General features: G+C 38.1%; 2 protein-coding genes, 1 non-coding gene and 1 pseudogene across 4 annotated transcripts in view; all 4 read left to right on the forward strand.

The window, feature by feature from the left end:
- The window catches only part of LOC104587981 (embryonic stem cell-specific 5-hydroxymethylcytosine-binding protein), a 48,958-nt gene extending 47,094 nt beyond the window's left edge, over positions 1 to 1,864 (forward strand). For both annotated transcript variants that reach the window (XM_088896771.1, XM_010245768.2), the window contains exon 8: positions 1,222 to 1,864. In XM_088896771.1, coding sequence (XP_088752897.1) covers positions 1,222 to 1,629 — 408 coding nt within the window. In that variant the 3' untranslated portion in view covers positions 1,630 to 1,864. The remainder of the gene's footprint in view (positions 1 to 1,221) is intronic.
- Positions 1,865 to 2,849: 985 nt separating this feature from the next.
- LOC104587982 (voltage-gated hydrogen channel-like protein) lies at positions 2,850 to 4,051 on the forward strand. Its single transcript, XM_088896772.1, has 2 exons — positions 2,850 to 3,031; positions 3,161 to 4,051. The coding sequence occupies exons 1-2, from the start codon at positions 2,989 to 2,991 to the stop codon at positions 3,916 to 3,918; spliced, it is 801 nt and encodes a 266-aa protein (XP_088752898.1). The 5' UTR covers positions 2,850 to 2,988; the 3' UTR covers positions 3,919 to 4,051.
- Positions 4,052 to 11,188: 7,137 nt separating this feature from the next.
- Positions 11,189 to 13,097, forward strand: LOC148803188 (U-box domain-containing protein 16-like; annotated as a pseudogene).
- LOC148803189 (small nucleolar RNA snoR14) lies at positions 11,788 to 11,874 on the forward strand. Its single transcript, XR_016081790.1, has one exon. It is a non-coding gene; the product is annotated as a small nucleolar RNA snoR14 (small nucleolar RNA).
- Positions 13,098 to 14,328: the final 1,231 nt, after the last annotated feature.

Below are 14,328 nucleotides of genomic sequence, written 5' to 3' on the forward strand. Positions count from 1 at the left end.
ATAGTAGCAATTTTCCAACCCCTTTGGCTACGTTCACTGCCACTGGGTAGCTATCAAACGAACACCATGGGCCATAGCTTGTGTCGTCAAGTTGTTCAAAAGGTAAATGCTCAAATCAAATCATAGTATTCTCATGGAAATAAGGTTGACAGTAATGCGGCCATCAGTTATCTAATGATTGTGTTTGGTACACAACGGCTTCTACAGATTGCCAACAAATGATGAAAGACTTGCATCCTCCATTCCTCCTACGAAAACTCGTGGCGCTCCCCGATTATTGCAGTAGCCATTGATGATCCACATCCACCACCATTAGCCATGACATTCTTGGTTCTCCTATTACAGCAGAAGGTTCGGTTTCAGATACAGAAGCAAAAATGTTGTGTATCCCCCTTGTGTCATGTTTAGGCTTTCATTCAGGTATAGTTCAGATAGATAAAATTGAGATATGGAAGTCACTTCTCTTCCCCAGTATACTGTGAGTTAAAGACATTGTCATAATCATAACCTAAAGCCGTACAGTGCACCCCAACTCAATTCTCAATATTGGAATATGCAGATAGAGTCCATTCAGGAACCCCCAACACAATATTGACATAATAACCAGTTTCTGATCGTTCAAGTGTATGATGTTGTGTCTTTGGAAGAATTTCACAAAGGCCTTGAGAACCATGTTGCTAAAGCCATCTTTCTCACAGGTTTCTTTTTTTTTTTTTTTCAGCAAATGAGTACTGTAGTGGGAGATTGCAAACATGTTTCATTTTGAAAATTTAAAGAAGAATGAGGGATAAAATAGTCTTTTCCATCTTTCCGTTTAGGACATTAACGATAGAGGAAATAGTCAATTGTCATAAAACTTGAGGTACTTTAAGGCAATTTCAAAATAGTAGGGTGAAAAAGTCAATTTCCTAAAACTTAGGGGTAATCACTTTAATAGACAAGAGATGCCTGGACCAAAATCATGGAAAACATGCAGGCTTCAGAATCCACTATTTAATTGGGGCCTCGCTGTCTTTTGCCAGAATTTATGTATGGAATTGCCTGGAAATATATAGGATGTGATTTCATACTAGATGTCTATAATCATCCAGTCAAAATTTTGATCTAGGGGATTTGTGGGAGGGATGAAATGCATTACTCCTTGGTTTATGGGTTCCTCCTTGGGGCCTTGAGTCAGCCTGAAATTTTGTTGAAAGCTAATATTTCAGGATTCTTCTACAGATACAACTAAAGTCTGAAGAGAAGTCCTCAATCTCAAAGTTCTTCTCAAAGAAGAAAGGTGATGATGAACAAAAGTTGGACTCACAAGTCAAAGTTTCATCCGAAGAGTCTGCCCAGACAAGGCCACTTGAAGAATTTGAAGTAAAACCTCCATTTGAGGAAAAAACTGAACTTCCTTCTGACTCCAACATGGATACTGGTCCCAAATCTAATGTTTCTTCCCTACCTAAAGGAGAAGCTGAGAAATGTGGAATAAAACGATATTATCAAGAGTTTGCAGGCAATTCAATGCCAGCTATTGGCAATATTGACAAGCTACAGACAAGTCCCATCAGGAAAAAGAAGGAAATTCTTAATAATACAGGTGATAAACAAGCAACACTTTTTTCTTACTTTGGAAAAAGCTAGTTGGGTGAAATGACAAGCTACAGACAAGTCCCATCAGGAAAGCTAGTTGGGTGAAATGAGATGCAGGTTCCATGTATGCTGCACATGTATAAACTTTCTACTACCGTTGGAGTTCCTACTAGAGAAGCTTTCTATGTACAAATGTAAACTTAGAAAAGGATTCTTCAACAAGCTTTCTTTTGTTCAAGTCTGAACTCAAAAAGGTCTCTTTACTCTGTAAGGAAGGTTTGTTTTGTGAGACTTGGTTTCCATCACCCTTTTTGTAACTACTTGCAGCTGATTTTGTATCTGACGTTATGGGCCACCTGCCTTTTAATTTATCTGTAACAGCTGTTGAAAGGGTGCTTTAACTCACTCTGCAGTGCTGCAACAGATTCAAAATGGCAGTCGGCAAGTACCAATTTTATGCATATGTTGCATAAACAGTATCTTGAAGACTACATCTACAATTGGGTGGACTAATCTTATAGAGTAGGAGCAGAATAGCCACCTCTCAGGTGCCATGGATTCCATCCTTAATTGGATGGTTTCAGCAAGGGAAGGTCCTTTGATCGCTTGTATTTATTGGAAGAGCATAGCTACCCTCTCGAACACCACGTTCAACTCTATTCTATGCTTTGGAAGATTTATTATTATTCCTGGTGGTGTTGGGTGGGAAGCCAGTCTTGTTTGGGATGCGTCAGGCTCAGCTGCCTGGAAGCCATATCCTTTTTTAGCGGTTGTATTTTTTACTTTTATTAATTTGTTCGCCTTCAACCTGTAATGTATTTCGGAGTTGTGTTTGTTCTCTGCTATTATGTTTTCCTGGTAGCAGGCGTCTATTTCTGCTATATATATATATATATATATATATATATATATATATATATATAATACGTGGGATGTGTTGGGCCATGTCGGGCCGTGCTGGCATGCAGGCCGTGGGTGGCATGGCCTGCTCGATCGTGCCGTCCTGGTCCAAAGTCAGTTCAGGCCGTGGGCAGCACGGCCCGATTTATACCTCTAATAAGAAAAGATCAGAGGCTGTCCATGGGATATCTTCTATACGTGAGTCATGTGACCCACCTTCAATAGTACTGGTGATAAACCGATAATAAGTGCAGAAAAATCCAAGCAGAAAAGATCTTCAAACTAAAAATTTCTGAGATTTTATATAGGTGTTTAGCTGGTATATGACAAAACTGTGGGACAAACTAATAATTCAACAATCATGTAGGTTTCTAGTTGCTGAAATGTTGAATGCCTCGTTTTCATCTCAGCCTTTGCTTTCTCATCTTCTATTTGAGCAGTTACATGTCCAACGCCACTTAAGTCAACGTGACGCCTAAGCAAAACCCAACTCAACAAAAGGGTGGATAAATGGTGCTAAGCCTAAATCTAACGTCACGCCCAAGTATGAAAGGTTGGACCATGTGTACTTGCATTTCACTTGTCTTTGCTTCACCGTTACAAATTGATATATAGTCGTTTCCGTATGATAGATATTAAGCCAAGTCATATCTACTCATCTTATTCTCGAATTCTTCTCAAGATCCAAAACTCTACTCCCTTGCTTTCAAATCTTCAATGGATTCCGCCCCTCAGGTCCTGCAAGAACAATCCAGGAATGCAGTCTCCATTGACACCATTGAATCTTCAATTCAGTCTCTCCAGAAAAGCTGGCTTAGAAGGAAAAGATGGAAGCAGAAGGATCAACAAGAAAATGCCAGGACAAGAGCTGCATGGAGAACCCACTTGTTCAAATTTCTGGAATCAATGCCAATTCGTGTTCTTGCTATCTCGCTTCTTCTGTTTGATCTCGTCATTTCTATAATTGACCTCTCTTCTTCTCTCGTCTCCTGCACCTCCAAAGAGACCAAGGCAGAAAATGAACTGTATCACTGGGGAGGAATTGCCATCTTGAGCGTTTTATTGGCCAAGACATTGGCTCTGGTGCTGGCACTAGGTAGATCGTTCTTCCGGCACCCGGGTCACGTCGTCGATGGCTTTGTTGTAATAGGAGCCTTGCTTTTGGAAGCATTTCTGAAAGGCAAAGGAGCAGGGTTGATTGTGGTGGTGAGCCTGTGGCGCGTGGTCAAGGTGGTGGAGAGTGCCTTAGAGCTCAGCGATGAGGCCATTGAGGCACAGATTGAGGAGATAGTGAGTCAATTCCAGGTGCTCCGTGATGAAAACCGACGTCTCCAGGAAACCATTTCTGGCAAGGACAAAAGGATAGAAGAGTTGGAAGAGGCCCTCGAACGGTGCAGGGATCAATGTAGGTTAGACAGGCTTACACCAACTAAAGTGTAAAAGTACACTTGGATATGGTTCGAAGTAGTTGTGTAAGATTTTATGTAAATGAATGTCCAAAACATTTATTTATTTATTTATTTGCCATTGACGAGCTCACCTTCTCTATATTATACTACCCCCCCCCCCCCCCCCCCCCCCCCAAAAAAAAAAAAAAATAAAATAACGTTTGATCCAATTATGTATATATAACTGAATCTGTGCTTTTGTCCCAATTAATAATTGGGTTGGATCGTTTTTGCTGTTTCAACCCGTCGATTCAGACCTAAATAGATTATATAGTTAATATACATAAAGGTCTCTTGTCTTCTTTTGTTATATTTTATATTTAAAAGAGTGAATTTCATTAATGTATCAATATATCAACAGTTTAATATTTTAGTTTCAGTTTTATTATAGCTATATTATTATCAAAATGAAGTTTTAAATTGTAGTTTGATTCTCAGTTAGGAGTGCGGATCTTCATGCGATTCCCATAGAGGAAGTGGATCGAATCACAGAGTCCCATTTGAAATACTAGAATCACAACTCCCAAACAATGAATCACAAAACCAAAATCCTAGGAATCAAGTTTGTTAGGCTCAAAATTGTCAAAAAAGCAAGGATAAATGAATAAAACCCGAGAAAAAACATAGAGATTTATGTGGCTTGGCTTATAGGTGAATGTTTTAGACTTGTAAAAGTAAGTTCACTTTTGCATCTGAAGCATTAGAGACATAGAACAATAAAGAGCAAAGTAAAACCTAGAACCACAAGATTTTGTTTTCTCTTTGATTATTTTCCACCCCATTGCTCCAACCAACTTTTGGTATTAGAGCGAAAAGGATCCAACTAACTATTCCGATCTAAAACTAAAATCCTTCATGAAATCAAGTTTCAGCAAACTCTATTTTAGATTCTTTCCAAAAATTTATACTTTTTAACTTTGATGGAGAAAACTATGATTATTGGAGGATACAAATGATTCTTTTTATTTTTTATTTTTTTATCTCCAAAGATATTTGGGAGTTAGTAGAAGAAGGGTACAAAGAACTACAAAACCGTGAGAAATTTGCAACATGATTGTAAACAGAGTACAAAGAAAATGGGAAGGGTGATGCTAGAGCCCTGTACCATATTCAATAAGCAGTAAACAAAACAATATTTCCAAAAATCATGGTTGTCAAAAGTTCAAAGGAAGCATGGGATATTCTCAAGAAGGAATTTCGGGGCACTAAAAAGGTATCCATAAAACTTCAAACTCTCTGGAGAGATTTTGATAATCTTACGATGAAGAAAAATGAATTTGTTTAAAGTTCTTTTTTTCTAGAGTTGTTGGTATTGTAAATCAAATTAGAACATATAGAGATGTTATCTCATATAAAAGTTGTAAAAAAGACTTTGAGGAGTTTACTGGTTAAATTTAATCATGTGGTGGATGCCATTGAAGAATCTAAAGATTTGACTAAACTATCAATGGAGTAAGATTTTCAGTCCAAACTCATTATTACAAGAAATAAAAAGAATAATGGTGAAAAAGAAACTTCAAAAGAAGGGTCATATTGTGGTAGAGGAAGAAGATACCAAAATAATGGAAGAGGTGAAAAGCAAAATAATATAATGATTGTTTTATTTGCAAGAAGGACAACCATTTTCCTTAAGATTGTTAATTTAGATGTAAAAAAATGCAAAAATCATGTTCATGCCCTAAAAGATTGCAGGTTTAAGGAAAAAGAACATGTCCAACTATATAGAAAAGGATGATCTAAAAAATAATTTATTTTACTCTTGTATGTAGGGCTGTTCATAAGAAGGCCCAACCCGACCAAACCGACCAACCCGGACCGACCCAACCCGAGTCGGCCGGGTTTTCATCAGCACGGGTCGGTTTTGGGTTGTGCAAATTCCTAAACTGATGATTCGGATCGGTTTCGGTTTTCATACAAGAAAATCAAAACCGACCCGAACCAAACCGACTTAGTTCCTAGTTCAAACATGAAGCTCCAAAGCCCATTAGGCCACCTAGTTTTTGAATGGTTGCAAGAAACTTTGGATTATTGAATAGTGATTAATGAACAACTTTTTTGATTAACTTTTCATTTAAATTTTATCATTGGAGATGGCTGAAATGATGTTCAATTTATGACTGTTTTTAAAATTAGCAAGATTTTATCATAAGGGATAAACTTAGAACCAAAACTGACCCAAACCGACCCAACCCGACTCAAACCAACCAAGTCGGTTTTGCTTAACACTGGGTCGATTTCGGTTTCTATGTCAGGTAACCCGACCAAGTCGGGTCGGTTGGAAAAACCGTAGTAAACCGACCCAACCTGACCCGTGAACAGCTCTACTTGTATGAATTCTCAACAAGAGTCAAAAGAAGTTTGTTATTTGGATAGTGGTTGTAGTAACCACATGACAAGAAATAAAGAATGTTATCTAGAGTTGAATGGACATGTTAATTTTCAAGTGAATCTTAGAGATGGTAAGCTCCAAAATATTGAAGGAAAGGGTGTTGTTGTAGTCTATACTAAGCAAGGTAATTTTAAACTCATTTATGATGTTTTGAATGTTCCTTGTTTGACTCATATTTGTTTAGTGTTGGACAACTTATAGAAAAAGGTTATTAGGTACAATTTGGTAATGGTAAATGTATAATAACTAATAAGTAGAAAGGTCAAATCATTGTTAGAGTAAAAACGGAAACAAAGTATTTTCATTAATCATGTCCTATGATATGAACCATGGGATGAAAAGTAAGAAGATGGATAAATCCATGTTATGGCACCTGAGATATAAACACTTGAATTTTAGAAGTCTTTCAATGTTAAATAACAAGAATACAATGATTGAAATTTCTCAAATTGATAGAAAACATAAAATATGTGAAGGTTGTGTCTATTAGAAGCATCATAAGCTATCATTTTTAGAGCAATCATGGAATATAAAGGCACCATTAGAGTTGGTTTATGTTGATACTTTTGGTCCTATGAGGACACTTTCCTCCAACAACAAGAGGAACTTCTTTTTCCTTGATGATTATACTGGAATGATGTAAGTGTATTTTTTAGATGCAAAATCATAAGCATGTGACCTACTTTTATTCAATTTAAAGCATTTTTTAAGAAGAAAAATGACCAAAATTTAAAAATTTTAAGCACCGAAAAAGGAAAAGAGTTCACATAGAGAGAATTTGGGAAGTCTTATGAAGAACAAGCAGTGTAAAACAAAACACTTTTTGAAGCAACACATAAAAAAGCCTATTGTTAGCTCATTCAAAGTGTTTGGATGTATTGCTTCTGATTACATTTCTTCACAAAATAGAGAAAAATTTGATGGAAAAGGTGAGAAATGTATTTTATTTGACTAAAGTTATGAATCCAAAGGCTACTATAGTTATTGAATCCAAATACAAATGAGTTGGTAAATTCAAGAGATGTGATATTTAATGAAGATGAAACTTTGAAGGAAATTCCTCATAAACAAAGAAATATTTTATAGAAAATGAAAAAGAAGTGATGTCTAATGATCGTGGGCATGACACAACTACATCAAATGTAAGGCCAACAAATACAAGAAGATAAGGCTCAATAAGTTTCAATCTAATATTCCCAAGTGATGTAGATTTAGATACTCCACCAAGAAAGATAAATTCACTCCAAAAAATCATTGATTCATGTAATGTTGCATTTCATGCACTTGAACTACAAAATTTTGAAGAAGCTTCAAAAGAAGAAGTTTGGGTGTAAAAAATGGATAAAGAAATTGAAATTATTAAGAATAACAAGATATGGGAGTTGGTTTTTAAACCTAAAGAAAAAGAAGTAATTGGACTGAAATGGAATTACAAAACAAAATCTAATGAAGATGGTTCAATCTAATAGCACAAAGCAAAGTTCAATAATGAAGATTCGATAGTCATAAAACTTGTAAAATAGGAAACACAAAGATGTATCAAAGGTTTATAATGAAAGAATCAACTAAAATGTTAATTTCTTAGCATGTATATGACCCAAGCATTTATGCCATAAGTCCCAAACATTATTTTTGTGACTTAAAAAGGAATTAAAGTGGAGAAACTAAAATAAGCTGGGGATGTTGATGTTTGAGACTTCTCAAACTCCAACACAAATAGATGGCTCAACTTGCATCCCTTTCCTTTCACCTTCCTAGTGTTTTGGCCTTAGATCAAACATCCATCATGATATAAAGGTGAGAATATTACCTTCATCAACTAAGGCCCTGTTTGACAACATTCCGTGAGAACATTTTGTGCATTCCCAGTATTCTCACGAAGCATAAATGCGTTTGGTACAAGAAAAAAAAAGGTATTTTCGTGTGAGAACAACACCTAAAGAATGCGTTCTTTGGGAGTAAAAAATCGACGCTCCCAAAGAACACGTTCCCAGGGAATGTGAAGTTCCCACAACGTTAACCCCTATTAACGAACACGTGTTAACGACTCCCATGTGAGAGAAGGGGTATTATGGATATTTCACACTAATTGATAGAAAGAAGCCCTACCAAACATTTTCGTCGACAGTGAACTCCTCTAACTTTCCACTACAAATCTCAGAAGGAGGAATTCCCTTGGCTCCAACTGGATGGCAAGCGAATGGTAGAACGCATCGACGACATTTTTGGCTAGAAACGTGTCAATAGGTATGTTGTCTCATAACCGTACCTGGTTTTGTATTGTGTGGTCTATTTTAAACTCACCTTTTCTCTGGCCAGATTCACTTGAAATCATTCTTTCTCCCATTGCAAAGATGAGTTATAAACAATCTCTAATCGATGCGATTTGAAATTGTTTTTTCTTATATTATTTTGTTTGCATTTGTTATATGTTATGATGAATGGGTGTGGTTTCTTTTCTAATCCCATCGATGGTCATATTTATGCCGAACGGGTGGGGTTTCTTCTCTAATCCCATCATTGTGTTTTGTTATGTCTTTTGTTATATGTTGAATATCATGAAGATTGCCGTTTGTTATATGTTGAATATCATGAATATCATGGCATGTTGGGCTTTTGTTTTGTTGCTTGTATGCTTTGATTTGATCCTTAAGTGATTGAGGATTAGGTGGTGACAACATGAAGATATCACTATGATAATGACACGTGTTTTTTATGGTTAATTTTAGGCTTAATGTGGGTGGATTTGCAAAATTGATGTTAAGAAATAGTTTCATTATCTAAACGCTATTTTTGTTCCTGTAGAACAAAAATTCATTCTCGAAGAACAATTTGTCAAACGTATCTATTACTCTTGAAGAGTAAGAAATAAAATTCTTGTTATGGAACATGAATTTCTAAAAGAACAGGAACAAGGGGTAACAATGCAAAATAGTGCTTAATTGGCCAACAAAAATTAGATTTGTAGCGAGATTAGGAACAAGAATGGTCTTTGTAAGGGGGAATGATGCAGTTAGTGAAAACTTAAGAGACAAATCGCTGCTACTAATGATGTTTAACTTTTCACTAAGTTTTAGTAAGGTTACTTGGTTGGTTAGAGTAGGCTCTTGTCATATAGTTGGTAACTCCAGACTCAATGATCCAAACATGAGATGGAGAAGAACAATAACCGGAGAACTCACCAAATAAGCCAATAGTAGAAAGAGGAAGAAAAAATAGTAGATATTACTAGTTATCGAATGATTTCCTCAACCATAGGTGCCATAGAATCACCTTTAACAAAAGAATCACCACCAGTAGAAGATTTCATACTCCCATGTGCTACAACAACAATGTCAATCCCATAGGTTGATCCATCATGTTTCATGGGAATAATATCAACTCTATCAAAGGCCATTTCAGTAAAGAAACAACAGTCTAAACACAAGAATATTAGATAAAACCAAATTCAGCAACAATCCACTTTTGTTTAAGGGGATAGAGAAGTATTCCAACACTAGAGAAAGTTAAAGGACTCCAAATCTCTAGTGCATTACTTTTCTACTTTGTGGTCCAATGAGTTTTCCCCATAGGGATGTATTTGGAGCACAAGATAGCAACCCAACGTTTGTCCCTTTCCTTTTCTAGTCTCTAACCCAGCTTCATAATGGGAGCTATTTTTTTTTGTATGTGAACCCATCTCACTTTGTTCATTTGGTTCACACTAATAGATGGGGACCTATGCAATGCACAAGATTTGTCAAGGGAAAATGAAATGATAGAAATTGATAACTATTATAAGGAAGGAATGCAATGTTGTTTAAAGTAATTAATATTTATTTTAGTGATTTGTTATAAAAATAATTTAGAAAATGGTAAATTGGATTAATTATATTAATATATTTTTTTAAAAATAATAAATTATTACTAGTTACTTAATAATATTATAATTATTTTTCCATATTATCTATTAGTGTTCTATTTTATTTATTTTAATTTATTAATATTAAATGTTACATTTTTCTAAATATTACTTAGATATTTAAAATATTTAAATATTAGTAAATATATAAAAAAGGTTATAGTCATAATTAAATTAATCTAAGCCCAAGCTTGAGGTTTAGGACTTTAGGTTGGGCCTTGGTTGATCCTCAACTTGATCCAACTCTCTAAGTTACACTCCTAAGATCAATATTACATTCATAATTAGATTGAACGAAACTAATACAACCCATGCATCATTATTTTTAGATTTTTAACTATTTTTAGTTCAAAATTATTAATATTGAAGTCAAAGGAGCTATGGGGGATGGGCTACCTCCATTGTGTACCCTAATCAACAAAAATAAATAAATAAAAGGTCTCAATCCAAATTCTGGTAGTGTATTAATAAATTTTAAAGTTACTTGGCCTAGCCTAACCTACACCCCAAGTGTAATAATATTTATTTGGGATGGATAGGGACATGCTTGCCTGTGTTAATTATCAAATCCTTGATTTTAATCCATTATGAAAATATATAAAGATTTTTATCTATTATAAAAAATCCCATTCAAGGTAGCCTCAGGTCAAGCTTAGTGGTTACTTAGCTTAGGCTGTACTAGCTGGGGATATCGATGGACTCCTAAAATTTAATACCTAATTCGAATCTTAATTTGATTATATTGGATTTGGATGTTAGAACTTGCATTTGATTAATAATCAAATTAGATGTGGATTTAACCCTATCGAACTAAAATCCAAGTCCAATTAAAAATTAGGGCAAATTACAAAGACCCCACTATACTATGGGGTTTGTGACAAAGACCCCCCTGTACTATGACCGTGAGACAAAGACCCCCTTCCGTTATCCTTCCGTCAAAATCTGCCATTGCAATATTTTTTAATCCCCATACTACCCTTGGAAGAAAAACACTGTTCATCTTCCCTGACCTCACGATCACGAACAACAGTGATGACAGACTTCCGAAGTCCTCCCTCTCTCTCCCACTCTCTCCCCGATCTCTCTTCTTCCCCTTCCTGTTTTTCTTTGGTACAGAGGCTGAGTTCCGTTTCAGAACAAACCGAGGCGATCTGCGAGCTTTGTTTCATTTCCAAGCATGACCCGGATAGCCGTTCCTTCATAGCAGAAGCTGGCGCCATTCAGGAGACAGGTACTCTTCTTAATATACATAGCATAAGTTGGCATCATCGTAACCGGAGAGAGTGGAGAACCTTCATTGCAGAAGCTGGCGCCATTTGGCAATTGCTTCAGTCAATTGCAGAAGTTGACTGAAGGTTAGAGTGAGGGAGAACGTTTTGCTAGAAGTTTCCAAAAACCATTCGGCAGGAAAACATGGTGGCTACTCTAACCTTCATAATAAACTTTGGCAATTGCTTCAGTCAAATAAGCGTTCTCCCTCACTCTAACCTTCATCTGATTGTTCTCCACTCTCTTTAGTTTCCTTATTTCAAAACACTGGTTAATGGTGTGTTGATGGATGTTGGGGGAAGACGAGGTGATGATGAAATTCATGGTCTGTCAATCCACTGAAATTATTAGTGTGATGTTAATCATGAATCCCGATAGGTTCTGGTTGTTTTCTCCACAACAACCAACACCTTAAATTCATTTCCAACACGCCATTGGAGGTTTTGTTTCTTTTTCTTTTAATTTATTTATTTGGGGTTTGATTTTCTTTGATTTGCAGCTTTCCGTTTTTTTCGTATTTTGGATTTATTGTTTTCTGTATCATTTTAGGAGTATTGCAAGATTTTTGGTGTCGTTCTTGGTTCTACAAAACTGCTTCAAGAGTGTATTTATATGAACGTCCAACTGCATTCACAGTTTGTCATGTTCAGCTTCAAGAGTGTCTAGTTATAGGCACATGCATATTTATATGAACAAACTTTGGTTATATCGGCCTCGCATCAATCAACCCAGGAGAGCTAGGGAGGCTCAGAGGCACAACCACAACCATAGAAGCTGGCTCCACCGTCGCCCAGGAAAATGCGGTGGCTACTCTTCTTAACATCTCCATCTCCAACCGCGATGTGCTCATGTCCACTCGCGGCCTTCTTGATGTGCTTTCCCACTTCGACCCCTGCCACTGTTCAAACTGCCGCCACGACCCTTTATAGCCTTCTCGTCATTGATGAGTATCGACTCATTATTGGAGCCAAGCGGGATATCATCTTCGCTCTTGTCGACATCATTTGGAACTCCAATTCACCTGCGAGGTCGATGAAGGATGCCCTTAAAGCCCTCTTTGGTATCTTGCTTTACCCACTCAACCGTGTCACCATGGTTGAATTGGGTGCAGTTCCTGCCCTTTTCTCGCTTGTGGTGAAGGACGGCCGGATTGGGGTTATCGAGGATGCTACAACGATTCAGTTGAGAGGACCAGATCCAATGACGAATTTTGCTACTCTGCCAAAAGCTAAGCAGGAGATACAAGTACTAATCAGTTCTGAATACGATTCCTTCTATTGCTACCTCTGCTACTGTGACATCGAAAAATAGAGGAAATCGAGAAAAAAAAAGGGGTGGAGAGAAAGGGGATGGGGAAGAGAGAAATCGGGAGAGAGAGAGGACTTTGGAAGTCCGCCGCCGCTGTTTGTGTATCGTGAGATCGGGGAAGATGAATAGTGTTTTTCTTCTAAGGGTAATATGGGGATTAAAAATATTGCAATGACAGATTTTGATGGAAGGCTAACGGAAGGGGGTCTTTGTCTCATGATCATAGTACAGGGGGGTCTTTGTCGCAAAACAAAGTATAGGGGGTCTTTGTCACAGACCCCATAGTACAGGGGAGGTCTTTGTAATTTACCCTAAAAATTATTGTTTTATGTATACATGTACTATTATTATGTATATTGATGTAGACGCTTATAGCTTGGGCCAATGGCACGCATGCACACACGTGGCGGAAGGCAGCGCACAGAGCGGGTCCAATGAGAGTGTACGCAGAGCAAACGCCAATGTGCGACGCAAGGCTAATAGTGCGGTCGCATGCGGCAACCTCAGATGGCTGCGCCCTCAAGGGCAAACACATCTTGGTTATCCGTGTCCACCTACCTCTAGGTGGTCTCAAGTATAAATAGGGGGTGACCCCCACCCAAAGTGAGCACCTAGACTCTCTATGGCTAAGAACATCCTTGCCTCCCTTGTGGCCTCGTCTAAGCATCCCATCCTTAGGCCTTGTCCACCTCTTGTCTCACCCGAACTAACTTGACCATCGAAGTCTCTACCTCGGGTTAGCACCCAGGGCCTCTGACGTTCTCTCTTTCTTCACAATTCTGACCTACTAGCCCTCGGCTGCAGTGGACCTCAGATGCATCAACCAACCCTTGGCTTCGAAGCAGATTTACTTTGTTGCCCTTGGACCATCCTAGGTAGCAACAATTGGCACCCTCTGTGGGAAGCGTCGCCAAGACTACCCTCAATTGGACTTGCACCCTAAAAAACTTGTCTTAAAAAACTAACTCCTAAGCTTCAGTCGAGATGGCAAGAAACACCAGGAATGCTCAGAACTTGGTCACGATGGACCAATTCCAAGCAGTCCTCGACTGGCTTGACAACCTCGCATAGAGGTTGGGCGAGGTGGGGCGCCCAGTAGGAGGCTGCCCTTAGGGTGATTGCCCTACTGAAAGCCTAGGGCACCATGGCAGACGAGTGTCTCTAGACCTGTTGGCCATCAACCCAAATCGGATCCAATAGGTCCAACCCCTCAGAGTCCAACAACATGTGATGTGCCAGTCATTCGCCAAGGACCTCTCGACCTCCTAGCCGATGAGGGAATAAATCAACACAATCTCACGATCACCGCTGAGACCAAGGACACTACCACCGATGAGAATGCCCTCAGGACAAAGACGGGTGGTCGGGCCACCACAACCCGCCTTCAAGGGCTGAGGGCCGATGCCACACCTCTCCCTCTCATGTCTCGGACTTTTGAGACATCTTGAACGATTGGTAGGCCAGAAGGAACGGAAATGTACCCGCATCAAAGTACTCGGGGAACAGGGCAGACCCATTCCGTGTCCGAGAGAACC

This window comes from Nelumbo nucifera, chromosome 1 (genome assembly GCF_055504915.1).
Source record: "Nelumbo nucifera cultivar China Antique chromosome 1, China Antique-T2T, whole genome shotgun sequence".
NCBI classification, from domain to species: domain Eukaryota; kingdom Viridiplantae; phylum Streptophyta; class Magnoliopsida; order Proteales; family Nelumbonaceae; genus Nelumbo; species Nelumbo nucifera.

Bases quoted from the DNA above. Each gene is read 5' to 3' on its own strand.
- LOC104587982 (XM_088896772.1), top strand. From the start codon at position 2,989: ATGGTGCTAAGCCTAAATCTAACGTCACGCCCAAGTATGAAAG. The intron at 3,032-3,160 runs GTTGGACCATGT...ATTCTTCTCAAG, and splicing joins GTCACGCCCAAGTATGAAAG to ATCCAAAACTCTACTCCCTT.